Below are 27,978 nucleotides of genomic sequence, written 5' to 3'. Positions count from 1 at the left end.
ATGGAGCTCAGTGGGATTCTCTGTCTCATTCTCATTGTCCTCATCACCAGCATCCTATTTCTGTCACGATGGAAAGTCAGAGGGAGGCTGCCACCTGGTCCCATTCCTCTTCCCTTCATAGGTAACATGCACCAAGTAAAAATTAATGATCTCATCAAGTCTCTGGTTGAGGTGAGCTGGTCTTGAATTGTTGCTTGTACTTGTATATTTTGCAGCATTTAGGATGTATGTTACATGTAGACTTTTGTCGTTTGAGGTTTATTTTACATTTGGAAGCAATTACTTTTTTCTTTAGGTTTAAATCAGAGCCAGTTTCTTTGTGATTGGCAGCTGAAATTGGTAATTTCCACATCTAGCATTTCTTTCTTTCTGAAACAATAAAGCTTTATGAACTGTATTATAGGAGACAAGATCATGTTTTTTGCATTAATAGAATGTAACAACAGTATTATGGGCATTAAAAAAAATAGCACAAGTATCTCATTGTTTACAAAGAGGTGCAGGAGAGAATAACGTTCCATGTAGGCTCATTCACAACGGTTCCATTGTGTTGGGATCCATTGCAATCCGTTGCATTGCAATACATTTTTCACCAGATGCTAACGGAAATGTGCCGAAAAATGGGTGTGAATGTGGCTAGTTCACACCACTCCTTTCCATTGTGTTATGTTTTGTTGCACTGAAAAAACGGATCCAATGTGAACTAGCCCCATTCAGAAGGTATAGATGAGACAGCAGCACTCCAGACGTGAGTGAATAACGCATCTTTTATTGGCGTGAAATGCGGCATATCACATAAGTGCAACATTTCAGGGACACACAGGATCCTCTTCCTCAGGCATTACATGTCCTGCCTGAGGAAGTGGATCCCGCCTGACTTTGCACTTTGCACTTCTGTGATATGCCGCATTCACGTCAATAAAAGACATGTTATTCATTGACATCTGGAGTGCTGGTGTCTCATCTATACCTTCTAAATGGGGCTAGTTCACATTGGATCCGTTTTTTCAACTACCCATCTGTCAACTACCGCTGCAAACACCAGTTAACTTTGAACTAAGCGCTCAGGAGTGCGATGGATTCATGGACTTTTGCTAGCCCTATTCACACCCATTCATTTTTTTGGTGCCCTTCTTTTAGCATCCATTGAAAAACAGATCGCAACGCAATTTATCGGAAGGAAATCAGAAGGTACAAGTCGACGGACCCTCTCTTGACTTGCGATTTCCTTCTAATTTGGGGGGAAAAGGCCCTGATAGTAATTTTTTTTAGATACTGATAACAGCTTTGGAAGCCTCCATGTACTATTATATCAAGTATAATAAATACTCCAAACTTTGAAAAGTTCAGCGGATCAGGGAACAGGATGTTCAAGGATTGCTTATCTAAATCTGTTCCTTCTTCAGTTCCTTCATAAAATGATCAATCTCTGCCACACAGACACAGTATAAAACACTAATAAATGTATTAGAAACATTTAAAAAACATTTAAAAAGTGAATCAATAAATGTATATAAATCCAAAATCACTAACAAATCTGGTCATTCAGAAACATGCATTACAAGTCACACATCACATTAATCATTAGGTCAACGTCGCAAAGTGCCATTTCCCATTTAACTTTCTCACTATGCATAAAAAACTGCTCTTCCCAAGCTTTTCTGACCTAAATCTAGATGAAAGATCACATGACCTCTGATCGTGGGTGTTTCTTGTCATTTGAGTCTTCAGGAGGTCAGTTATTTTTAAAGTGGACAATCCTTGTCTGTTAGACTTGCACTGACACAGAAGGATAACCAAGGGGGTTATTCACAAAGCTGCCGAATGCAGCCGAGTGAATAACCCAGCCGAAGTGAAGTGAGCCGAACTACGTTCGGCTATTCACTCCCCCTTGGCTATCCTTCACTTCGGCTGGGTTATTCACTCGGTTGCCTTCCGCAGCTTTGTGAATTACCCCCTTGGTTATCCTTCAGCTGCAGTTCAGTCAGCCGAAGTGCAGAAGGACTTAGACTGAGCCGATCCAACATCTAGAAACTTCTACCTCAAGTAATGCTGGTGTTCTACCTGCTGTGCCTGGAGACAGTAACCACACTCTGCAGTGCAATGGAGTCTACATCTGCCTGGATGATCCTAATCCCCCTCCTCTCTCTCCCTGAAGTTCTGCAATAAAAGTTCTAAGCATCACATCTACAGTCTGGACCTCACTTCAATCGATTATTCAAGAGGGTGGTAAGTGCTGATGGGCAAAAAGCGAGTAACATTATCCCTAGACAAGAATATTTCTGAGTTGCTCTAACCCATAGCAACCGACCCTAGAACTTAAGGTGTGCTGTGGATCCATAATAAAGGTTTCTTATAGAGGAAATACAGCGAGACCTGTTACTGCAGATCACCCCTTAAGATCCACCGGTACTATTATCCTGTGCTGGGATAGCGCTGACCGAGTAACAGCAGCTTACCAGTACCTAGATGAGGTGGCTGCATTCGTTTTCTTTTTCAGGCAGGCTATTTTCTTTATATTCACTCGGTGATCCCGCCAGTAATACACTTCCTCTCCTAGGGTGACAACTCTCACTATTTGTACTGCTCTAAATTGTTCTCTTTTGTTCTGTTAAATATACTATTCAATAGGTTTTGTTATATTTGTTTGATAAGTGCAAACAATATTTGTTGATCCTGCCAGTAATCTAGTGCTGTCCTGTGTTTCGTGTAGGTGTCTCAAGCAGTGCTATCAGCCCTGCACATAGCAGATCTGTGGACTACAGAATAACTCCCTTTTATGTTATGGAAATTCGAAGAGTTGGAGCTCTTAATACACATCCTGTCCTAGGGTGACAACATTGCTCCTCCATAGATACGATACAGTAAAGGAGAGTTGCCACTCTAGGACAGGAAGTGGGTATCTAGCAGGATCACCAAGTAAAAATAAAGGAAAACATCCTGAAAAAAATGTAAACTAATACAGCCACCACATACAAGGACTGGTAAGCTGCAATATATAACATTGTCATGTTCAAACTTCATGACACCATGATGATTGAGTTGTGGAAATGATGGAGGTGTGAAAATTTGTGTAGCCACCTTATTCTGTGTTCTTGGCCAATCAACACCTGCCATGACACATTACAAGGCACAATGGTGATTGGATCGGGGTACCCTTGTGACTCTGAATGTTAAGGAATGTTCCTGAAACTCAGTAGAACAGAAGAAACTCCTTGGATAAGTTACAGAATGTATTTAACATTACAGAACAAGTCCAGTTTAATGTGACTAACTACTACCAGCTATAGCTATATATTTGTTTATTGGGTGTATTTGTTTGTTCTTGTTTATATTATTTTAAATGCTAATACCACTTTTTGCAAAAAATGTATAAATGCACCCACACAAATTTAAAAAATGCATTTTTATTTTTGGGCAATGGAGGCTGCAAAGCATTGCATCCATGATCAGTGGATTGCGGGTGCATTGACCAGGCTCCTACAGACTGTTCTTGAAGAAAGTTTTCAATGGACTGCAAGCGCAGTAACATCACTGTACTTGTACTTCAATGAGTAAATATTGCAATGTCTTAGTGTGTGAGTCAGGAGCATCACACCCCAGGATTAGTTAACAATAAGAAAGCTTTCTGGGCTCAATTACCCAGATAGTGTATAAAGAGGGGCTTTAGATTGATGCTCATGAACTAGAGAAAAGCAATCATATTCTTCATAAAATCATCTTGTTTTATTGATTGATGTTAAAAGACAAACTATAACAAAAGATAACTAAACGTTTACATATAAATACATGGAAGCACACTGTGTATACATAATGTGAACATAACCCTTCTGGGGCCTTGAACTATATCAAATATTCGTCCATAATGTAAACCAACAAGTTGTTTTCTTCAAAGGATACAGAGCAAGGACCTCCTTACCATCTTGTATTGAATTGTATTGTGATTGTAATGTCTTTCTTATATTGTAAAGCGCTGTGCAAACTGTTGGCGCTATATAAATCCTGTATAATAATAATAATATTCCAAAATGTTGAGGATATAGTTCATCAGGAGTCCTAGTTCTCAACGCTTTTAACAATCATGCTTCCCCAGGAGAAGGAAGTTAAAAACCCCAGTGGTGAATAAATACCACCAAAAGAAAGCTCTATCTGTCCCCAAAAAAGGGTATAAAATTCATTTCAGTACAGCGCTGCATGACGGAATAAATGTCAGTCAAAGTACCGCAGCGCTGAATACTGAAAAATGGCCTGGATGGGAAGGGGGTTTAACACCGCGGATGTCAACTGGTTAATAGTATAAGTGTGCTTCAAGAAGTATGTAAATAGACCTGCAGATGCGATCCCAAAACCACAGCGGGCATTCTCATTCTGGGGGGACCGTCGGGGGGTAGATATTTAAAAAGGTATGCCCGGGGGGCTGATGGACGAGCTGACACAGTAAATCTTGTTTTTACTGATAAGAGGTGCCCCAGGCATAGGTCCTAAAAGTCTGCATGGCATCTTGCGGGGGGAAGCATCCTGCTATACAGTACAAGGGGGTGCAGGCTAAATCAAATTTTGCTCTATAGCAGTTATGACTATAATTTTTAACATCATTTAAAAATGATATTAAACCAGGCCCTAATTGGCAACAAAACCTCAATGTGGTAGGTTTTAGCTTTACAGCTTTCCGCTGTTCTCTCTAGAGCTTCCATGCCAAGAGTTTATTGGGACATCATGATGTTCTCTTACACAACAATATTGATTTAGTGGAACAATATCTGATGTTTCACAAAGTGCTCACGCAGTCAGGTGGGTATAGACACACTTATAGGTCCAACATGCAAATGTGTTCAGGGTCAGTAACATATTTTGGAGATTTTGGAGGAATTAAAGTCTGTGAGTTCTGTCATTACATTAAAGGGCCAATAGTGAGGCCCAGGAAAAGACATAATAAACTTTTACAGGAAAAGACATAATAAATACACACAGTATGTTCAGATGCCTATATCACTTAATGAACTGATCTTTTTGATATGCAGTTTTCATTAATCGTACATAGCTCTTAAATATATATTTAGCTTATCATTATTATTATTATTATTATACAGGATTTATATAGCGCCAACAGTTTGTGCAGTGCTTTATAATATAAGGAAGACATTACAATCACAATACAATTCAAGACAAGATGGTAAGGAGGGTCCTGCCCCTGAGGGCTTACAATCTAAATGGGAGGGGCCAGTGATACATGAGGAGGTAGCTATGTGAGGAGGAATTGTTTGAGAAAGGGATGGTTGAGTGGTTAGTTTGAGGTGGGATAGGCTTATGCCCAGTTTGATTGCCCATGTTTATGACAGATTAATTTTTTAGGAAAAGGTTCTCTCTGTTATACATGTACGTTAGTGGGTACCTCGTATGAGCTCAGGTGGTCCTTCTGCCTACTAAATATGCTCCTAATAGGACTATATAAATATGAAACAGATGTAAATATTTTGCTGTATTTTAGAAACTGTTTAGAAAAGATTTAAACACAATAAGGCAGTACTGTTAATAAAAGTACACACGCCAAAGAGTACGAGAGATAAGGTGAACCACCCCCAGGGGTGCTAAATAATCAAGAGATTTTATGAAGGATACATATTAAATAATTGTAGAAACCTATCAATTACAAATAGGTACATTTGAAGGTTGGATCTTAGTAAATATTTAAATTGATGCCTTGAGATGCATACAGATTGTAAAGCCTACATATCTAGGAGTTCGCTCTTTGATCCAGACATAGTGATAGTGCACAAATTCACCATTCTGATAGTAATACGCTGATTTGGGAACCCCTTTTGCTTAGTTAATTGCCTATTGCAATTCACTGATTGGTTTTACACATTGACTAGGTTTGCTCTTAAAGATAAAAAGTATGTTGATTTCTGTACCACACCGTTGCTGTTTTACTATTGAGTTTGTACATGCACAGACCAGGCTTGAGGGGGGTGCAATGTTAACTTTTATCTTAAAGTGCAGTTTTTGTTATCACTGACTTATTAACCTCCTTGGCGATATTCCCGAGTGTAGCTCGGGGTTACTTCTCCATACCCTGAGCTACACTCTGGAATATCCCATAGTATTTACTTACCTTGTCCCTCGAGCCGCGCGGTATCCTCCGGCCGGCGCCTGCATCTGTCTTCCAGGTTCCGTCCCTTGCAAGCGTACGTTTCGCACGGGGGCGGAACCGGCGGGAGATTAAAAGAAAAAAACAAAAAAAAAGCATTTTCATTTCCCTGAAGCCTCATCAAAATCAGGAGATTTCGGCAAAATGTCTCCATGTGGCAAAGTGCACTTGCTAAAGTTTAGGTATGGATTTAGGTATTCTTTAACCAGTCATCAATGACATTAAAGGAGAACTATGGGGTTAGTGCTTTTCCCCATAGTTCTCCGAAGGGTAACGGGAGGACACAAACTAGCGTCCTCCCGTCACCCAAAGCTCAGCTGGAGCTCGTGGTATACTGAGACACCACAGCTGAAACGGATCCTGACAATTATGTCTGGATCCGCCCAGCTGCGTGAGTGACAGCTGGCTCTGCCTATCTAGAGGCAGAGCCAGCTGTACCTGCCCCCTCCCCCGTTCGTTCCACCAGTCAGCGCTGGAGGATCGGACAGGGGAGGGGGGGAATCCAGTCACTCCCCTGTCACGGCTCACCTGCGGGATAGATCGAAAAGTGAGCGAGCGCCGGTATGTGTTCGCTCAATTCCCGACCAGTTTCATTGTCACAGGTCGGCTCAGATTATGAGGCTGAGTGCAAAGCACTCACCTCATAATTCTCCTTTAAGGGCCTGGTTTACTAACCTATAATACGAAATCACCTGCACTCCATACAGTGTATAGACCTTGAGTAAGAGGTTGGTGCTTGAAGTGACAACACGGATGGTGCCGTATCAGATACAGTCCATAATAGAAGTCACCAGCACTCGATGATATGTGCAAAAAGTAAAGCACTTTTTATTCAATCCTCACATGCATCAAACAGCCAACATTTCGGGGCCACGCAGGGTCCCTTCTTCTGGGCGACATAGTGACGACATAGTTAGTGGTTTACTAACCTGACACACATGCCACGAACATGCCAAGAAAAAACATGTCTGGATGCGTAACCACTTGCGTATTCGTATGGAGTGATAGCATACTAATAGGCGTGAATCAATGGCCAAGTTAGAAATGCACACGTTCGTAAAGGCTGAAAACACACACGAGCACCCCCTTAGCATGAACATGTTAGGAAATCCTTTTTTGTATATTTTTAAGGATTGCTGCATGATGTTAGATAGTATTGTATGGGATTGTAGAAAAGGAAATATCTTGCTCACTGTAGCCTATCTGCCATTTGATTTTCAACTGCTTCCTTTTAAAGTCACTTTTAAGGAGTTTATAATATCCTATAGGCTATGCTATTCTATTCTATTCTATTCTATTCTATTCTATTCTATTCTAACATGCATGATCCTAACATACATGATCCTAACACCCTTGTGGCAGCCCAATGGCTTAGGGGTTAGAGTTGCAGCCCTGCTGCACCTGAGTCCATGGTTCAAATCCCAGGCAGCTATCTAGGTTTTCTTGTTTCCTCCCACACTTCAAAGACCCGCATATAGGATTGTGGAAAGAGATATATCTTGCTTGTTGTAGTATTTCTGCCATTTGCTTTTCAACAGCTTCCTTTATCAAAGTAATTTTTATTTAGTTGATTATACTCTGGAGCTATATGCCATTCCAAGTTCCATGACCTTATTGCCCTCAGAGCAAGCCAGTGGCTTAGGGGTTCGCACTTCTGCCTTGCAGCACCTGAGTCCCTGGTACAAATCCTGCCTAGGGCACTATGTGCAAGGAGCTATGTGCTTACATGTGTTTCCCCCTACACTCCAAAGACATTTTGGAAGGTAAATTGGCCCTGCGTGCTTGTAAAATGAAATAAAAACCTTAGATTGTAATTCTCTCCAAAGGCACAGAATGATGTGTATTATGCTAAAGCACACCAAAAATGTCCTGTACTATATACAGGTGAAACTCGAATAATTAGAATATCGTGCAAAAGTAATTGCAGTAAGTGCTGCAAAAGGGGCCCAAACCAAGTACTGAGTACATATGCATGCTTGTACTTTTCAGAGGTCCGATATTGTTCTATGTACAATCCTTGTTTTATTGATTGCATGTAATAATCTACTTTTTTGAGGTTGTGGATTTGGGGTTCTTGGGGTTTTCATGAGCTGTAAGCCATAATCATCACAATTATGACAAATCACGGCTTGAATTATCTTGCTTTGCATGTAATGAGTCTATCTCATATATTAGTTTCACCTTTTAAGTTGCATTAGTGAAATAAATGAACTTTGCACGATATTCTAATTATTCGAGTTTCACCTGTACATAATAATAAAGAAATTGCTTGGGGATTTAAAAAAGAAATGATGCTGGATGATTCTATTGGACATGGTATTGTTCTTCAATTTTGCCATGTGTTTGGTTTTTTTCAACTGCTTCCTTTTTAAAAGTAATTTTATATAGTGAATAATACTCTGTAGGCTATGCTATGCTGTTCTAAGATGCATGATATTAAGACACCTAGAGCTTCCCAGTAGCTTAGTGGTTAGCACTATTGCCTTGCAGCATTAAAAATCCTCGGTTCGTACCCTGTCTAAAACACCATCTAACTGGGGTTTGCATTTATTCCCTATGCATGTTTTTTTAATTAAAAAACTCCCAATAATTGCCCACATCTTTATTTAGGTCAGAGTCCCATGGCCTAAAAACAGCTCACCACCAGTTTCTCTTTGCCATGAACCGTGTGAGGGCGACTTGTGTGAGGGCACTACAAGTGTCAGCAGTTCCTGTCCAATACACGTTAATCCTGGTGTGCTGTGTGTGAGGGAACTACAAGTGTCAGCAGTGCATGTCATTTGAATGAATGGCTGCAGAAAGAATTTCCCACATTGTTGTCACATGGTAGGTGTGTTGTGCAATGCCGTGCATGAATTGCATGGTGATGTTGTAAACTGGCCCTCTGTAGAAACGTGACCATGTGCTCCTGTTGGACAATGCAGGAGTGCAGTGGCATAGTGGTTAGCGCTTCTGCCTTGCAGCATTGGGGGTCCCTAGTTCAAAACCTAGCCAGATCACTATCTGGAAGGAGTTTGCATGTTCTCTCTGTGCTTGTGTGGGTTTCCTCCAGGTACTCTCATTTCCTCCCACACTCCAAAAACATGCTGGGAGGTTAATTGGCTACTCTCCATGTTGGCCCTCTATGTATGTGAGATAGGGACCTTAGATTGTAAGGGACCAATGTGAATGTGCAACTATGTAAAGTACTGTGTAAATTGTCAGCGCTGTATAAATTACAATAATAATGTAGATGTGTAAGATTTCATTTGTGTATAAATCTTTGTGATACATAAAAATTGTGTAGGGACATTTTTATTCTTTTCCCTTTGTTATTGTAAAGTCAGTTGTATTTTGAACATAAATAGAATCAGGAATATGAAAATAGTGCATACAGTGTATATATTGGACAGTATTAAACTTTGGAACAAAAACATGAGGATTTACATGTATACGCCACTTAAGCGTATGCATTTGATGCGCCTATTTACCCTATTTAGTACGAAATCGTGCTATCACGGTGTGATCGTGTTGAATAAGTTGAAAAGCATGTGAACGGGAGCGCACACATGCGCTTCTCTAGATTGCCACACGCCAGTGCTTTGTCTGGTAAAGTGTTTTAAAATTAGTTTTTACTATATTCAGGGTGCTTTTTTAAACTTTTTGGGAAAAAGGGTTACAATTCCAATGTATTCCTATTGTTGGTGTAAGCTTCCCATATGTGATTGCATGCTAAACACTCCTTTTAAATTTCTCACACCACTATTTGCATTCGTATAGCTAAAAGCGCATGCAAAACTACGCGCAAGTACGTAAATAAATAGCTACACGACTCCCATTTCAGACCCTGTTCACACCGGGGCGGTTCAGCCGCACGGATCAGCCGACATAAATGATCCCATACATTGCTATGGAGACCGTTCATGCAACCACGCGGGTCCCTTCGATCCGAACCGCCCCCAGCCCGAACTGCTCCCTGCACTATTTTTGCCGCGCCGATCAGCGCTTTTTCCATACAGCTTTCAATGGAACCGTGTTGATCAGCTCGGTTTTGGGCATTTTTAATTGCATTTCAGCGCTGAAACGCAATTAAAAACTCCCTAAACCTCCCTTTTGAGATCAACGCGGTAACCACACTGATCCACAACCGCCTTGGTGTGAATGGGCTTCTCAGCATGCTTGTTTTCGCTTCTTAAATACTGTTGCACGTGTATGCGCACACGCACTCCAAATGTGCGCGTGTTTGCGTTAGTGAATCAGGCCTTAAAAATTTATTCATGCATAAGCAATGTCAAATGGTATTGCCATACAAAAGGCACAAGATTATGATCCTGCAATGCAGAACCTTGTAAATGTCGCCTGTCCATAAACAAGATATAGCTTTCAGTATTGCTACCGTGAAAAAATAGTAGAGAACTTACTGTTTGTATTGCTGACTGCATTTCATTGTTTTTTTTAAAAAGCTAAGTAAAAAGTATGGACCCATGTACACATTATATCTCGGTTCTCGCCCCACCGTGGTGATGTGCGGATATGAGATTTTAAAGGAAGCGCTAATAGACCATGCTGAAGAATTTAGCGGGAGGGGAGAATTTCCAGCAGTCCAACAATACAGCAAAGGAAATGGTAAGTGAGACAGGTTCAAAGGGCATGAACATGCACCAAAACTCCCTTTAGTTTATTCATGAGTGCTTTCAAAAGCTTTAAAAGTAGTTTTCATTCAATATTGTTATATGAAATCTGCTTTCATACTTGCCCATTGAAAGTTCAAATCAGGCTTGCAATGGGAGTGCCTATTTAGTCAGCTGGGGGTCAGGAAAGGAAGGTACTTAGGGTAGATTTCCCCAGTTGATGATATCCTAAGAACAAGCCAGTAAACTGTCACTCTCTTTATATGCTATGCAGGTGTATATAATACTATAGATGCTTTACTTCAAGGCTGACTTCACACCTGTAAATTGTAGTAATATAATATTAAATAGTAAAATGTAGACATGTGCGATTCGGTTCGTTCCGAAATTCGTTTTGGACGAATTTTCGGAAATTCGGAGATTCGGATGCATCCGAATTCCGAATTACAGCTAAGACGAATGCAAACGAATCCGAAATTCCCGATTTCCCAAAATTTGTTCACCATTTTACCTCTACAACACATATATGCTTAAAGTACAGAGGCTATAGTGTAGAGGTTAGAGCACAGGATTACCATTGCTAACGTCCTAGGTTCAAATCCCGGCCAAGTCAACTATTATTTAAAGGTTTTTTTTTTCCTTTGCTTTTGAATTGGCATTCTCCTAACATTCCTACCAGACCTAAAGGGTCTGGTATGAATTGGGGGGAACCTCAGGCTTTTTTTTGAATTGGGGGGAACCTGCAGGCAGTCTGCAGAAGATGAAAAAAAAAAGCGTGAGGTTACGCCCCAATTCATACCAGACCCTTTAGCTCTGGTAGGAATGTTAGGAGGGCCCCCCCCTCCTTATAACACAAAGAAGTGCGTGGGGTTCCCCCCAAAATCCATACTAGACCCTTTTGCTACATATTGCAGTCATATATATCAAATGCTTCAATACTTAAAGTACAGAGGCTATAGAGTAGTGGATAGAGGTACAGGCTTGCAAGTGATTGCCATTGTGAAGTTTGCTGGTTCAAGTCCAGCCATTGGAGAGTAAAGTTTTTTTGGTTTTTTTTTCATAAACGAATTTCGCCTGAAACTAATTTAATTTCGAACCCGAAAAACGAAACTAAACTAAACAAATTTTTTTTTTTTTTTCAAAACTAAACTAAACTGATTTTTTTTTTTTTTTTTCAAAACGAAACTAAACTAAACTAATTTTTTGCTGGTGCACATGTCTAGTAAAATGCATGTTTTATTGCACACTACACCAACGCACAGTAGTGTATGATGCGTGATGAGTTGGGGGTGCCATTTTCCTTTTGAAAGCACCCAAACAAACATACCTTTCAGAGCACCACAACACACAGGTAATAGCCATCACAGTGTTTGGCTGCCTTATGTTGGAAAGGAAGGTGTCAGATTTTTAGTGCTTTGTATATGGAAACCCATTCTAAATCAAAGCAAACAACAAAGTTAATGTACTTACAGGGTTATTCACAAAAGGGTGAAGAGTTTGGAGAATCCCGGAGAAGTGAACAATCTAGGCTAGGACAATATAGCTGAACTGGGAAGTGAACTGAATTGCAGAATTTTTCCAAATCAGCTATTTTGGCCTAGAATGTTCACTTCTCCTGTCTTCTCCAAACTCTTCAGCCTTTTGTGAATAGACCTGTTAGTTTCCCTTCAAACATAACATTCTGAATTCTGAACATGAATACATGTAAAAAAAAGTTTTAATTTCTAAATTTCAAGAATTTAAATCTGTAACGTCACAAGAGTTGATGATTATGTCTCTGTCTTTAGGGATTGTGTACGGGACAGGAGAAAGATGGAGGCAGCTTCGGCGCTTTGCTATCCATACTTTGAAGAATTTCGGAATGGGGAAGAGAAGCCTGGAGGAAAGGGTGAAAGAAGAGGCTCAGTGTCTAATAGCGGAGTTCCGGAAAAGTGAAGGTAAGTAGCCAAGAGCATGTTTCTGCCTCCAGCAAAGCTGCTCATACAATTACCACCATGGTCTTCCAACCATGCTGGGACTGGAACTCTTTTTACATATGGATGGCTTTTACCCTTTACTGGCTCTAATACGTGGAGCAAAATAAATCTGAACTGGGCTGCCTAATCTAGTCACCATTTGTGACCAACGTTTTAGTACTGCATTTTAAAATGTAAAGCTGAAATCTAGGTTAACTGCTAAATGCACATTTGAAATGCAAATAATGGCACTGCTTCATCTGCCAAATGATTTGTGTTCTGCCTCCCCAGTCTAAGCATTGAAAGTGTGATCCCTAAGGCTAGGTTCACACCTGGGCGATCCGTGACCATGCGGCAATAGTGCACAAAACCGTGCCGATTGCCAGGCATGCATGGAGTCGCCCACCACACCCGATCGCGCTGGCGGTGCCATTATTTTCTAATGGCACCCCAGTCACACCGTGGAATTGAACACTAAAAAAGCTGCACGTCGTGTGTCGCAAAAAAGGTACGTGTACCTTTTTTTAGCGATTGCCAAGCAGATGTAACCATTGAAATCAATGGTGCCGCGCAGCAACCGCTGTGTGCACTAGCACACAATTGCATGGGCCTGGTTATTGCTCAGGTCTGAACCTAGCCTCAGACTTACAGTTGTGATAAGATAGCAATAACCCCAATCTCAGTGAGTTTGCTGACAGTTGACTCAATCCATTATGACACCTTAAAGATCGTTGAGAAATGTAATCTAAACTGTGCAGATCTTTACAACAGCGAACATTGGATAGGTCGAAAGATCATAATGTGATCCACTCAGCAAAGGTAATGTGGACGAGAAGCAGAATGCAATATAATGAAGAAAGGTGGAGCTACGATGTATCTACACAGAGGAAAACTAAACTATGGGGACAGGTGGAGACAAATACTTAATAACACAAATAATATTTAAGGGCATATCACAATGTATGTGTAACATGACAGTTTGTATTTCTGTCTGTACAGTTCTGAGATTTATACAGCTTTAGCAGACAGGAAATTGAGAAAGGAGGTCACGGTGTCCAGTGAAACATTGGTGTTTTAATTTTTTTTCTTTTATTTCTGCACAGTTTAATTGCAACTCATACCTTAGTAAGTTAGAAGATCTGTAATTTTAGCTGTGCTGGCAATTTGCTTTCTTAGACAGCAGAGCCAGGCTGTTGACCTGACTTTTCTGCACAGTGTCAGAGCAATAAAGCTAGGTCATCTCCCCGCCCCTTTGGAGGTGATGTGATTGGACTGGGAAGAAGAAACAGCGCACTGATGAGCTTGTCTCTCCGCCAATTCTGCTCTCTCCACCTATCAGCATGTTTCTCTTCAATTCATGTGCATCCATTGCACCTGAATAATCCCTAGTGCTGCCCCTCCTTCTCCCACTTGGAATTTATTGTAAAGAGGACAACAGAAACTGATACCAAGTCAAAATGTCAGTACCCTAGCTAAGGGGTAAGGCAATCATGGCACTCCAATCCCATCTGCCCCTGGGAGTCATGCGTGCACCTATCAGAGTCCTGCAATTCTTCACGGCTCAATTCCAGCTGGAGTGTTGAGGATTGCTACCGCTGTGATATCTAGATTTAACAATGCATAATTTTTAAAGACCACAAATCAGCATGAATTGATATTTTCTTTATCTGCCTATAGCTGTTAAAGCATAACTTTTTTGAACTTAGACAAAAACAAGTAGGGGAGGAAAATGCCTTTCCCTGACATGAGATTTCCCAGCAATGCTTAGCTGATGTAACCTTCCCAGGATGCAATGGTTGAGTACGATTACATCCTTTGTGCCAAAGTGGACCTGGAAGTAGAAAAAAAGAAATTGTAAAATAAAAATAGGCTTGTTTAACTAGTGAATACAATGATTTCATATCAGCATGCACAGCTGTATGCTGATGTGATTTTTAGTGAAAGGCGGTAAAGGTCCACTTTGAGACTATTGTGATTGGAGTAAAGAATGATGGGAAGTCAAACATCTTTTAGATTTCATAGAACAAGATGTGAGGGGGACATTTTCCAATGGGGGCCAGGGTTTTTGCTGTTGTTGTTGTCTAAGAATTCGTCACTCTATCCAAAACAAAAACAAAAAAAAGGTAGAAATACACTATGAATAATATGAAGAACATGTTTCAGAGATTACTGTGTTGTGAATCCATGTTCATACATTTCTCTTTCTTTTCAGGAAAACCCTTTGACCCTACCTTTGGATTTAGCTCTGCTGGCTCTAACATAATCTGCTCCTTGGTGTTTGGAGACCGGTTTGACTACAGAGATGAAGAATTTATGAATTTGCTTTATCTAATCAATAACAGCTGGCACCTTATGAGCTCCACATGGGGCCAGGTGAGGATGTAGTTTGATGGGATTATATAAAATGTGGTATATAACACACTGGCATTAGTCTAAAGAGCATCACATTCAGCAAGCAATTATGAAGCAGTTATGAAGCAATGAGAACATTTCTTGAGGCTCTTAAGGGCTGAACTGCAGTTGCATGGGGTTAACTGCTTGTTTTTTCTAGGGTAGAGGAGCAATGAGCTACAGTATGCTTACTTTATTCCTCTTTCCCCTGGCAGCCAGTGTTCTCCTCCATTCTCCGATTCTTTGAGATGTGGGCGGGCCCTCACCTTCTTACACACAATGTAGACCTATTGGTCCCGCATTGTACATGATGCAACAGGCGAAGCGGAGAAGATAAGCGATGAAGGGGACTAGTCATATCAGTGAGGGGGCCCAGTGTATTTTTTACCTTTTGTAATACCATTGGATTCGGGCATATTATGGTGAATCACATAACCAATGCTGGAAACTCTCCTGGCCAGTCCAGAAGTCATCTATTTATACGCAAACAAACTTTCCATTAATTCCTGTGTCTAGATGACACAACAATAGATGGTCTTTCCATGGGAATGAATGAGATTTGCACAATTGAAAGGCAACATCCAAGAGCTGGAACTTGCATCAAGCTGATCTCTTTTACATGGTAATATAAATCATTGTTTCTAAACTATCTACTCCTTTTAAGATCTGAATTGAGCACTAGAAGAATCAAGCACTATGGTGATTAAGGTCTTCAAGAAAGCTTTTAAAATGCATTGTAAATGCTTGTTGAAAATTATGCTGTTTAGACTACCGTGTACATGGAATGACCGTTTCATCCAGTCAGCTGGTAGCTATAATTTTCTACCCTAACTTAATGAAATAGGATTGTTGATAGACGCTTAATTAATATCTTTCTGTGCCTATAACCACTATTACAGAAAGCAAAGGTGACAAATCAACAGTTACTTATTAAAAAAAATATTCTCCATGCTACTTGATACTCCTAGAACACGAAATGTATTTTGTCTTTGTTTTCTTTTAACTTAATAAAATTTATTTAAAAGAAAAAACATGCTTATTTTTTGTCCCCTCTCACTCGAACTTTCATTCTTCTTGTAGCTACTTTTCGTGTTTCCAAAAATCATGCAGTATATTCCAGGCCCGCACAAAAAGATTTACAAAAACTACGTGAAACTTGGAGCCTTTGTGGCTAAGAGACTTCGGATGAACAAAGAGACACTGGACCCAAACAATACACGTGATCTCATTGACTGCTTTCTCATAAAGATTGAACAGGTGTATATTTAGTTCCAATGTACTTGGTATAATCCTTGGAAAATAAATTGCTGAACACAGCAAACAAAGCCATAAATGTTATAGTATGACTACTAACATTCCTGGTCATGTGTTGAACTATTATTGGTGCCAATTGTGCAGTGAAGTAAAAGGTAAAATGTGTATTTGGTAAATCCCAACTCTGGGCATTTTAATTTCACTGCAATATTATTTGTGTATAGCTCTTTACCTTAGCTTTATAGTAATGTAGATGCAGGATTTCTTCTAACAGCCTGAAAGGTTTTCTTTTACTTCTCCTGGATAGTACAACTCCTGCTGTACTTCCAGCCCACTGCAGAGATAAGTGCTTGTGTCTGTCTTTGCCCCTTCTACACTCCGCCATTCAAAAAACACTACCTGTGGTTGTGCCTTTTGTATATGGACGAGTGGAGAGCAGGACGAAGATACAACACCAGCACTGGATACTTACATATAAGGCTTTATAAGGCTTTTATTTGATATTCTGTTTTAATAAAACCATGCTCTTTTTCAATAAAAGTAATTGTATCTGATAATTACAATGTTAAACAGATAAGCACTGCTGCTTTTAGCCTGCAGTGACATCTGTAGTGCCTTTTACAGGCTGAAGTCTTATTTTGCCAATGCTAAGGTATATCTGAAGCCCAAACAGTTATCACAGAAACAAGAGGTGAGGGGAAATTTTCCAATGGGGACACCTGTTCTGGTGACAACTGTCTGAGAGGGAATAGATATACCCTAATGGTCCAATAAATCATTTTGTTTCTTTAGGAGAAGAAAAACTCAAATAGCCACTTCAACTATGAGACAATGTTGAAAACTACAGTGAACGTGTTCTTTGCTGGCACAGAAACGGTGGGATCTACTTTGAGATATGGTTTTCTGATCATGCTGAAGCACCCAGAAGTTAGAGGTATTGTACTATAATTATGGTATTTAAACACTGCAAATTGCTCTCTTCTTAGTCTGAAACAAAGGTAAGGAATTAATGCTGTAAAGCATAGAAAAAATCTGGTATCAGACAGGTATAAATAAATTTCTTTTAGCCCTCATTCACACGAAAAAGGCTGGCCCGTACAGATCCGGGTTGCTTGCAGTTGGATCCTGTCTGCGTCTGAACAGGGACACCCGCACAAGTACGGACATGCAGGTCGGGTAAGCATAGGGCGGAGTGCGGCCGCGTACTCCCATAGAGAAGGACAGGCTGCTGCGTACAAATTACACGCAACACCTGTCTTTCCCAGGAGCTGCCGGATACAGCCGTGCACGCAGCACGGATCTGTACGGGACGGCTGTTTCCCGTGTGAATGAGGGCTAAATGCCCAACCAAACCTTCAGTTTAAATTAGGTAAATTAGGTAAATATATTTCAGGTGCATCAAAACAAATTAGCCAAATACATTCCAGGTGCATCAAAATATATGCACTAAATATATTCCAGGTGCATCAGAACAAAAGGTGTGCAATGCCTTACATTTCATTTCAGCTCAGCCACAGCCTGATTACAAAAGGCATGCTGCAGAGAAGGATCATTGCTCTCTGTATGAAAGCAGTGGACTCTCTGATGAGGTATGCCATGCCCCTCGCTGAGTCAGAGGATGAGCTTTCCAATCAGCAGGGAGCAGGAACTTTGCTGATTGAAGAGCCATAGGTCTAACGCAGCAGATAGTGTCAAACCACTGCAAAGTAACCACTGCCTCCACACAGAGTGCAAGGGTCCTTCTCTGCACCATGCTGGCAGGGAACAAGCTGCTTTCTAAATAAAATGAACTAAAAGACTTTTGCTTTAGTGAAGAGTCCCTAATTGGCCACTGCCATTATGTGCTTGAAGGTCAACCATTCACATAGAAGTACATATTCAAATTTTGTCCTGTGTATGCTCAGTTAACACTGGACAGTTTACAGAAAAGCAGGCCCTGTCCTGTCTAGTAATGAGCCAAATGTGCCTAGATTCAGTTCACTTGGATGTTCGCTGAACCAAAGCAGAAATCTGGGTGAATGTCCAAGCGAGCTGAACCCCAGGCCGTCTGTATCCTAGCAAATAATGACTCGGTGTGACTCACAAAACGTAATCAGTTGCTAAGAGATTAACCAGCATCCTTGGTTGCTAGGACACAAGCACACACACCATGACAGAAAATTATGATGCAAGGCCACCAGCATTTTAGCAATCAATGATGCTGTGCAGCTCAGCCAATCACTCAAGCAATGATGCTGTCCGTGCCACACAGCGTCATTAGCCGCTAGGATATGGGGGAGTTCAGTGTGTGGCTAAACTAGCCAAATCATTGCACATTGAACTGTGAACAGTTTGGGTTGAACTCATAGAAGACCTGAACCCAAAGCTCAGCCCTAGTCCTGTTATTTAGGTCTGCCTCTGGCCTGTCTTATATGATAGCTATTATAGAGATGCTGTGACTTTTATTCCAACACTCTCATGGAATGAACTTGTAATCTATGATTTAAGCAGGTTTCAGTAATCTGTTTTCTCACCAGAGAAAGTTCAAGAGGAAATAGACAGAGTGATTGGTCGAGACAGAAGCCCATGCATGGATGACCGCAGCCAGATGCCCTACACTGAAGCAGTTATCTATGAAATCCTGAGATTTGCAGACATAGTGCCCATGAGCGTCCCTCATACTGTGACCCGTGACATCACATTCCGTGGCTATGACTTGCCTGAGGTATTTTTGTAAGAAAAGGGCATTATTGGAAGAGCCAGACTGATTATAATGTTAGACGTCTGATCTGTGAAGACAGCTTCTACTAAGTGAAGATAAGACACAAACTAGATGCATTATTATATTACATTTATGTCAATTGTTTTACCTATTTTCAGCCAGTTTTGCGACTCATACACTTTGCCACAGCTGCATTATGGGTCTTCTCTCTGCTAATTGAACAGAGGTGATGATGTTGATTCATCTTTTGAGGTGGAGAAGAAGTGATGTAGGAAGCTGCATTGCTGAACCAAGAAATATGTTTTTCAACTACCTATCAGGTAGAGCCACTGCGCATGCACGCGTGAGACGTTTTTGTGCTAATATTGCTCACATTTGTGCACATGTGTGTGGTCGCCGATGTGCACGTTCGTGTGCAATGCTGCCCATGCAGATTGGCGTGCACACACTCACGTGCCAATCTGCACGCAGCAGATTGGCGTGTCAGTACGTGCAAACTGCCTATTTAAACTCGCATCCTGCATGCATCCAATGCTGGGAGTTCCTCAGCTAGTGTCCAGCATTGATTCCTGATTGCTCCTGTATCTGACCCTGCTTTATCTTCTGACTCTGCTGCGATCCTCCTGCCCCTGACCTCGGCCTGTTTCACTCCTCTGACGATTAAGTACCGCTTATCCTGCACGGCTTGACCTCGGCTTGTCCTGACCCAGCTTCTGCCTTTCAATTCTGCACTGCACAGCTTGCCATTTACTGACCCGGCTCGACTCTGACTCCAGTTATCTACTCAGCTGGTATCCTGCATGCTTCTGACTGAATACCTGCCTGGTGCTTCACACCAGTGTCTTCAGCAACTCTACCCAGTGGCACCCTGTTCCACTCTCAGGGTCGCTCAGACCAGTGCTGCAAGGGAAAGTCCTTCTCGTCATCTCAGACTCACATCAGGTACGTGACACTACCTGTCTATGCACTGTGACAGAGCAGTGTAAATCGCAAGACAGAATTAAAATAATACTAAAGAACAAAGTTGGGGTTTTTTGGGGGGGTTTTTTGGGATAGAGTAAGGGAGCACTATAACCCCTGTCAGTTTTTTTTTGGTCATCTTTCTCTCATTTGGGGAGAGATTTTCCTTCACTTTCTGTCCAATAGCCACAACAGGAAGTAATAGGAAATCCCTCCAAAGTGAGAGAAATCACTGGTTGTCACCAGGGTCACCAGAACTAGTGTCTCTATTGGAAGATTTCCACTCTATTGCTGTTCTAGTGACAACTCATTCAGTTCCACTCTTGGTAGTAACAGTCACTAGGACAAATGGAGAGCACGTCCCTGCCTAACAAAGACACCAAAGACCTGATGGGGGCTTTAATGCTTCTCCATTCTATCCAAAATGAAAAACAGAAAAATGTTTGGCTTCAGTTCTGATGTAAACCAAGACTACAACCTACTATCCATTACAGTCAAGGAAGATGCCCTCTGCCTGTTTGGATTGCAGTTGCTATGGTGTTGCACATGTGACAACCTTTGACCCAACCATTTAAGGGCTTGAGCTGAAATAAGTATACTGGCAACCTTGACAGTTGTCATTAAACATGTGCAAATCAACAAAAATCAGTAGATTCGACGGTTCGTCCAAATACGAAATAACACATTTATTAGAATCCCGAATATAGGAAAACTATATTCGGATATACATAAATTCGTCTACAGAACTGTTCTGCGCATGCCCGCCGCCATCTTGGAGGTGGAGCGTATGATGTCACATGACGGTGACATCATACGCTGAACCAGTGGCGGCCACATTGGCCGCCGGTGCGTTCTGCACATGCACGCCGCCATTTTGGAGTATATTTTGGTATACACCAAGATGGCATCTTGTATCTTGGTGTATACCACCAAGATACACTCCAATATATGCACGCCGCTCATTCTGCAGTTTATTGTGCGGTTTCGGATTTGGAGGCAACGAGCCAAAACAGCATTAAAATGTGTTTCCTTTGTTTTTAGTTTTCATTTGTTTCGTCCGAAAACAATTTTTTTTGCCATGCACATGTCTAGTTGGCATGCCTTAAAAATAATAGTTTTGGGAAACATTAACTTGGTGGGTAAAGTTCCTCTTTAAGAATCCATTTACATCCAAAAACAACTGTATTTAAAGAAAAACTACAGGAATGTTTTCTGTGGCACAACCCCTGCACTGCAAAGGTTAAGTGCTTGTTTGTGTCTAGGACCGGTGCTAAAACAACAAAGCTATACTCACCCAAAGCTCCAAATCAGCCAGCTGTCATGGCACTCCCTCCAGCCTGTCCCCTCCTCTGTAGGGAGATTGGAATGTTCCCCAGCGTCCTCACATCTATGCACAGTGCATAGACATGATGATTTACTGGACCTTAGACTGCTGCAGAAGAGGAGGAAGAGACATTCCAGAGACCGGTCTATGAAGAAGCCGGCTTGGAACTTTGGGTGAGTAAAACGTTTTATTTTTTAACCTAGACACAAATGAGCAGTTAACCCTTTCAGTGAGGGGGCATCCCTTCAATCAATTCTAACTGGGTGAAAGTGACTTTACACACAGCCACAGTGTTTGCTAAACAGCATTACTGATTGGTTCAACCTATTGACTTGAATAAATATTTAAATTATGTAAAGCTGGCCATACACAGAGCAAATTAGCACAGTTGGTGTCCCTGTTGGCAGCCTCCTGCCCAACATCCTTCGATCTGTAAATCAAAAGGAGTTGGGTAGAAAATTATCCGCTAAACAGAGACTGCAGCCAATCAGCTGCATGCTGTTCATGTATTCTGACAGTGGTGGGCACCCACTGCAGAATACAATAGCCACAGCCGGAGGTTCGTCCATTTACCCTGTCCATCCACACTGTCCCACAGGCTGAACAAAAAAAAATCTAACACTGTATGGCCAGCTTAAAGGTGCCCACACACCTTGCGATTATCGTACGATAATCGCGGGAAATCCCGCGATCATATGATAATCGCAAGGTGTGTTGAAGGAGTGCGACCGTTTCTACTGTACGGTCGCACGACTTTTATCCTAGGAACTTGTTTGAAAACCCGCCGAGAATCGTATGATTGTCGGCGGGTGTGTGGCATGCTCGTAAGATAAATGTGGAACGGGCCGGTGTGCGCAAGCGCACACTGCCAAGATGGGCAGATCGTACATTTTTTTAATTACCTTACAACCATCGCAAGACAAAAATCTTGCGACGGTTGTAAGGTGTGTGTCAAGCTTTAGATTGATAAAAGATACAATCAGTTCCAGATTCATCTGTTTAAGGGCCAATTCACAGCAGTTGTGTTGGGCTGCACCGGGCAGCCTTTCCTAACTTGCCTTGTTTATCAAAGGCGCAGTTCACACCACCATGCCGTGGTTGTATATGCTGAACAAAAAGTACTGCATGCCGCATGGTGGAACGCAGTCACACTGAAGCCAACAGAACAGTATGACATTTTATAAATGTTCAATAAAGTTGCCCCTCCCTTTTAGATTATAAGCCCTCAGGGGCAGGGCCCTCCTTACAATCTTGCCTTGAATTGTATTGTGATTGTTATGTCTTCCTTATATTGTAAAGCGCTGCGCAAACTGTTGGCACTGTATAAATCTTGTATAATAATAATAATGTTTAAAAAAAAAGGTTACACTGTGATAGACAAAGACATATTTGGTTTGAATGTCAGATGACTGTGCTTTGTTTGCACATATTCCCTGTATTTACATTGTGATATAACAGGGCAAACTGTCAAGTGATTTAAAGCACTTAGGTTTCCATCTCGTGCCAAATCATTATATGAGAAATCTTTGGCATGCAAACTTCTCTGTAAACCGAGAATTAGAACAGTGTGTACTTTAGATATTCTTTTCAATCACACCCAATGCTATCATAAACACTTGTAATGGGATTATTCCACCTGTCATGCACCTTTCACAAGGTTTAAATTAAAGATGCAGTAATTGCATATGGCAGGTTTGTGAGTTTACAATGGTAATATCTCTGCGTCATCAGTGAGTTACAACATTTTGCATAAACAAGTACTATATAAATATAGGGGTCTGTTTATAAACAATTCACAGGGCCATTCACTCTGCGAATCTCTGTGAATGTTCATTCTGTGCGAATATAGGCATAAACTAAAGTGTTTAGTATATTTCTTTTCAGGTCCAATATAATATTTGAAAAGTACCACATTGTGGCCACTAGGTGTTGCTCAGGAGCATAATAAATAAATGGTTCCATCTAGTGGCCATAATGTGGTATTTTCCTGATATTACATTCAACCGGAATAGAAAATATACTAAGAATGTTTGTGTAACATCTAATGAATTGTGGGCAATGTAGTACCAGGTGGGTACACGCATTTTAACAGAGATATTGAGCAATGAAGCTGCCCACGGTACCTTCCACCCTAAAAAGTAAGAAAGAACAAGAGGAACAGAGCAGTCAAGTGGCTGCATCTGATGGGCAGCACAGTGGTGTAGTAGTTAGCATTTCTGCTTTGCAGCACTAGGGGTCCCTGGTTAAAATCCCGGCCAAGTCATTATCTGCAAGGAGTTTGCATGTTCTCGCTGTGCTTGTGTGTGTTTCCTCCCACACTCCAAAGACATGCTGGTAGGTGAATTGGCCCTTGTATGTACACATGTGACATGGGGACATTAGATTGTAAAGCTCTTTGAGGGCAGGGACTGATGTGAATGTGCACCTATGTTAAATGCTGGTGCTATATAAATACCAATAAATACATCTGATAACTATTCAGTCACCCCTTAGCATTCAAAACAAAAAGCTATTTTTTATTTGAGATTCAGTGAATAGTGTCGACTTCAAATACTAAATACTGCTCACCACAAAGTGACAGGAACTGAAACAGCTCCCATTTGGGGTACCATTAGCTGGTCATGAGCTGGCCTCACCATGATAAAAGTAGCATGCAATCGCGACAGGGCTGGAGAGGCTGTCACAATAGTGCCGTAGAATGTGCTGCAGGCACCGCCAGGCAGCACATTCTGCTGTGTGAGGACCCTCTCCACTTAGCCCCGCCCCCTGGCCGCCGAGACACGGAAGAGGGCCCTGCAGGAGAGGTAAGGTAAATCTGAAGTGGGAATGGGGGGATGATGTTGGTATTCTGCATAGCTGACTTTTATGATAATGTATTGCTGGGACTTGTAGTCCCGCATAGCTGGTGGTATTCTGCATTGCGGTATGATGATTATACAGCAATACAGAATATCACCAACTATGTAGGACTAGCAATGCATTATATTTTTAAGTAGGGATACACCAGTGCCAATACTGGGCATTTTCACGAGTCCTCATACTCGTGAAAATGCCCCAATACTAAATGCAGATACCAGTGTTCTGTCGAGAACGCAGACGTAGTCGAATTTGCCAACCTCAGCATCTGCTGGGCCCGTCATGGTTTCTTGCACCGGGGCCCTGAAGGTTCTAGTTACGCCACTGAATGCAATTATGTAATTTTTAGGTACCTGCTGGTAAGGACAGGGTTAATTTAATAGCAGTGTAGAACTCTGAAATAATGAATAATCTTACAGGTTACTACATCCTAACAGTCTTTAGCTTGTCTCCATTGTTGTCTGCTCAGAAATTCTTATTATATTAGAAGAAAGTGATCATATTTTTTAGCTTAAGTGTTAGGGTACAGTATGTGTCATATATCTTATCCGAGACTAGGCAAGATTATTTTTAGGTACCTGCTGGTAAGGACAGGGTTATTTTAATAGCAGTGTAGAACTCTGAAATAATGAATAATCTTACAGGTTACTACATCCTAACAGTCTTTAGCTTGTCTCCATTGTTGTCTGCTCAGAAATTCTTATTATATTAGAAGAAAGTGATCATATTTTTTAGCTTAACTGTTAGGGTACAGTATGTGTCATATATCTTATCCAAAGTGTTCAATACCTAAACACTTGGTGAGAACTTAATGCTAACAACACATATTCCACTAAGTAAATAATAAAGAAAAAATAGTACAAAGGGAAGAATGGGGACCAGCAGGGAAGAGAGGAAAATAGCACACCTGTAACTCAATAGTAATATAAAGCTACAAAAGAAGAAATAAGAGTAGGTAAGTACTATACCTTCAATAATAAAACTTAGAATGTAATTAGGAATTATTATGTTTAGGCATATTACCATGTCAGGCTAGGAAGTTAGGTTGTGGGAAGATCAGGCTTTAACCCCTTCCCACTCACAATCTGAATGTAAATGTTCCCAAGCATTATGTCCCATGCTGGGGATATAGTATGTTAATAAACGTCCCCCCATTGAGAATCATCCATCTGACACCTTTCATCTGTCACTGACAGCTCCCAGGCAGAGTGGGAGCTGATAACATGAATGAAATGCAGGGTGGGGTTAAAATATCACTATATTTCTCAGCTTCTCAGCGTCATCTAGTGGCAGTAATGCCCTGATCACAGAGCTGTAGGGTATAGGAGCTAGCGTTGGACCTGATTATCTGGGAGGCTGGGAGGCAGAGCAAGGGCTAATCATGGACCACAAAGAAAGAAAATGGAGAAAGAATGGCAGCTGAACTTGCATTTGTATGGAGAGACAATGGAAGCAGGATGGCAACAGGTTTTGGAACATTGGGAAAGACAGAGAGGGCAAAGGAGCTGACTGAGGAAAAAGAGAGGAGGCAAAACATGAGCTTTACAAGGTTGAGGCAAAGTAAAAGAATGGAGGCAGTGTGACTGTGACATGGACAGGATGGTGGAGACTAGGCAAGATTATGGACCATTGGGACAATAGGTAGAGTGGGGCTAACCTCCACTCTGGAGCAGGGGGAAAGATGAGGTACTGTATAATGGGAGCTGGCTGTGGACAGTGGAGAGAACTTAATGTTGCCCAGTGATAGAAGGGAAAGAGGAGCAGCAGCTGAATGCTTTCCACTGGAAGAGGATACAAATGAGGACCTGGTCATGGGCTGAAAGTGAAGCTAGAGGAGGCATAGAATATGATGATTATTAACTAGGAGGAGGGGTCATGCATGAACTGTCTTAACTCCCTCCCAGGGCAGTTCATACCCCTTTTTTTCCTGATGTGTAAAACCATGATACAGCTGTTTGCCTCCACCAGGACACACTTCTGACTAGGGGTAGCTCTTAGTGGAAAGGGGCAAGGCTTTTCACTTGCATATTTATGGAAACTCAAGTGGCATTTCATTTCTGCTTTGGGTTTTTTCATCATAATTGCAACCAGGGGACAGTGGAGACTGTATTCAGAGACAACATAACAGAGAAATTAATAATTGTGAGGAATGATGAGCAAAGAATGGGAAATACACTGAAACACAAATGCATTGGGGGGGGGGAGTTGGGGGCTGTCTTAGATATTAGTGTGGAGATGGGGGAGATGCCCAGTATTTAGATAGTGTGGGAGGAACAGCAACAGAATCCAGTGCAAACACTGGGAACTCTGGGGTACAGAGATGGTCTAGTGTGGTAGACACTGCTGAGGGGACAAAGTGTGAAGAGATGATATCCTCGGTGTGCTGCTGCTTATTTAGTATTCAATTACCATACAAGAGGTAAGGAGGTGACCAAACTGTAATACAGAAAAATTAGGTCATCCACCTACCTATGCTGTCTGGGCAGGGGAATATGAATCACAAGGCTGACTGACTAGAACTGCAAATCTCTGGCTCTGTTTTGACACTATCATTTATATTTAAATAATAACATGCTTCATTTACAGGGTCTGAACATCATGCCCCTGATTTGCACATCACAGTATGACCCCACAAAGTTCAGGAATCCACACTCTTTTGACCCAACACACTTCCTGGATGAAAATGAACTCTTTAAGAAGAATGAGGCATTCATGGCATTTTCAGCAGGTATCTAGTAACTTTTTATTGCCAAATTAAAAATAAACCCCAGAAAATTGCCATTGTTTCATACAGTAACAAAAAAAACACACACACAACAACTTTATTGTGTTTAGTTTGTATCAAAATGTATCATGACTTTCTCATGGAAGTTTTAAAGCAGCTTATGGATGCAGAAAAAAAGGGTAAATAATGTATTAACAAACAGCAACACAAAGTTAATATAGAGCAACTATTTTTCAGGAATATAAACCCTATCTCCAGATTCCTGTAAAATGAAACTATTTTAAACTTTTAAAAATGAAAAACTTTTCTAAAAGCATACACAGTAATACCTGCATTTTTTTTATTAGCAATAAAAAAAGCCTTATGTGCTTAGTTTAGTTTAACATTACTGGGCCTGAGTTTCCCTGACCTCATGGCCATGTTCTGACAATGGTTATCCATCTTTCTTATAAAGTTTTGCTCACTAGCCACTGATACCACTCATTTGACAGTGGAATGGCTTATGGTAAGACCTCACCCAAGCTCCTCTGTGATTTAATATCACTTTGCTCCTGAGACCTGATTTCATGGTTACGACCTGCCAACTACCTTGCCATTGTCAAATAAGCTGCCTTCATGACCACTAAGGAAACTCTTATAGGATAGTAGTGGCTAGTCCACTGCCAAATGGGACTGCCACAGAAGGGGAACTGGTGATGCTTCCATGGCTAAAAAAGGTAATAGAGGTCTCTGTTGATATCTGGTGTTAGGCAGGACTTTTATTTTTTAAAGTACAGGTTTACTTTTTTGTTTGGCAAAGAGAAATGAATAGGCCAAGTGGAATGTGCACATTGCAAGATCTTTTTCACAATGGTTCTTGAACATTCTTCCAGGAAAGCGTATCTGCCTTGGAGAGGGTCTGGCCCAAATGGAGCTGTTCATTTTCTTTACCACCATCCTCCAAAACTTTACTCCAAAGTCATTAGTGGATCCGAAGGACATTGATATCACGCCAGAGAGCAGCGGATTAGGAAATATACCTCGGCCCTACAAAATGTGCCTTGTTCCTCGTTGA

General features: G+C 41.2%; 1 protein-coding gene across 1 annotated transcript; it reads left to right on the top strand.

Annotated features, from left to right (window-relative positions):
* Positions 1 to 27,978, top strand: LOC108797801 (cytochrome P450 2F2-like). The gene is made up of 9 exons (XM_018569461.1): positions 1 to 171; positions 10,591 to 10,753; positions 12,546 to 12,695; positions 14,926 to 15,086; positions 16,185 to 16,361; positions 17,151 to 17,292; positions 18,875 to 19,062; positions 26,786 to 26,927; positions 27,797 to 27,978. Exons 1-9 carry the CDS (start codon positions 1 to 3, stop codon positions 27,976 to 27,978), a joined length of 1,476 nt encoding a protein of 491 aa, XP_018424963.1.

This window comes from Nanorana parkeri, unplaced genomic scaffold, assembly GCF_000935625.1.
Source record: "Nanorana parkeri isolate BGI_ZX_2015 unplaced genomic scaffold, ASM93562v1 scaffold1337, whole genome shotgun sequence".
Lineage (NCBI taxonomy): Eukaryota > Metazoa > Chordata > Amphibia > Anura > Dicroglossidae > Nanorana > Nanorana parkeri.
The sequence above is the reverse complement of the archived record's forward strand: the minus strand, read 5'-3'. Positions and strand labels throughout refer to the sequence as shown.

Excerpts from the sequence above, each read along its gene's own strand:
- LOC108797801 (XM_018569461.1), top strand. The coding sequence starts at position 1 with ATGGAGCTCAGTGGGATTCTCTGTCTCATTCTCATTGTCCTCATCACC. Across the intron at positions 10,754-12,545 it reads ACAATACAGCAAAGGAAATG|GGATTGTGTACGGGACAGGA; the intron begins GTAAGTGAGACA and ends CTCTGTCTTTAG. Across the intron at positions 12,696-14,925 it reads GGAGTTCCGGAAAAGTGAAG|GAAAACCCTTTGACCCTACC; the intron begins GTAAGTAGCCAA and ends CTTTCTTTTCAG.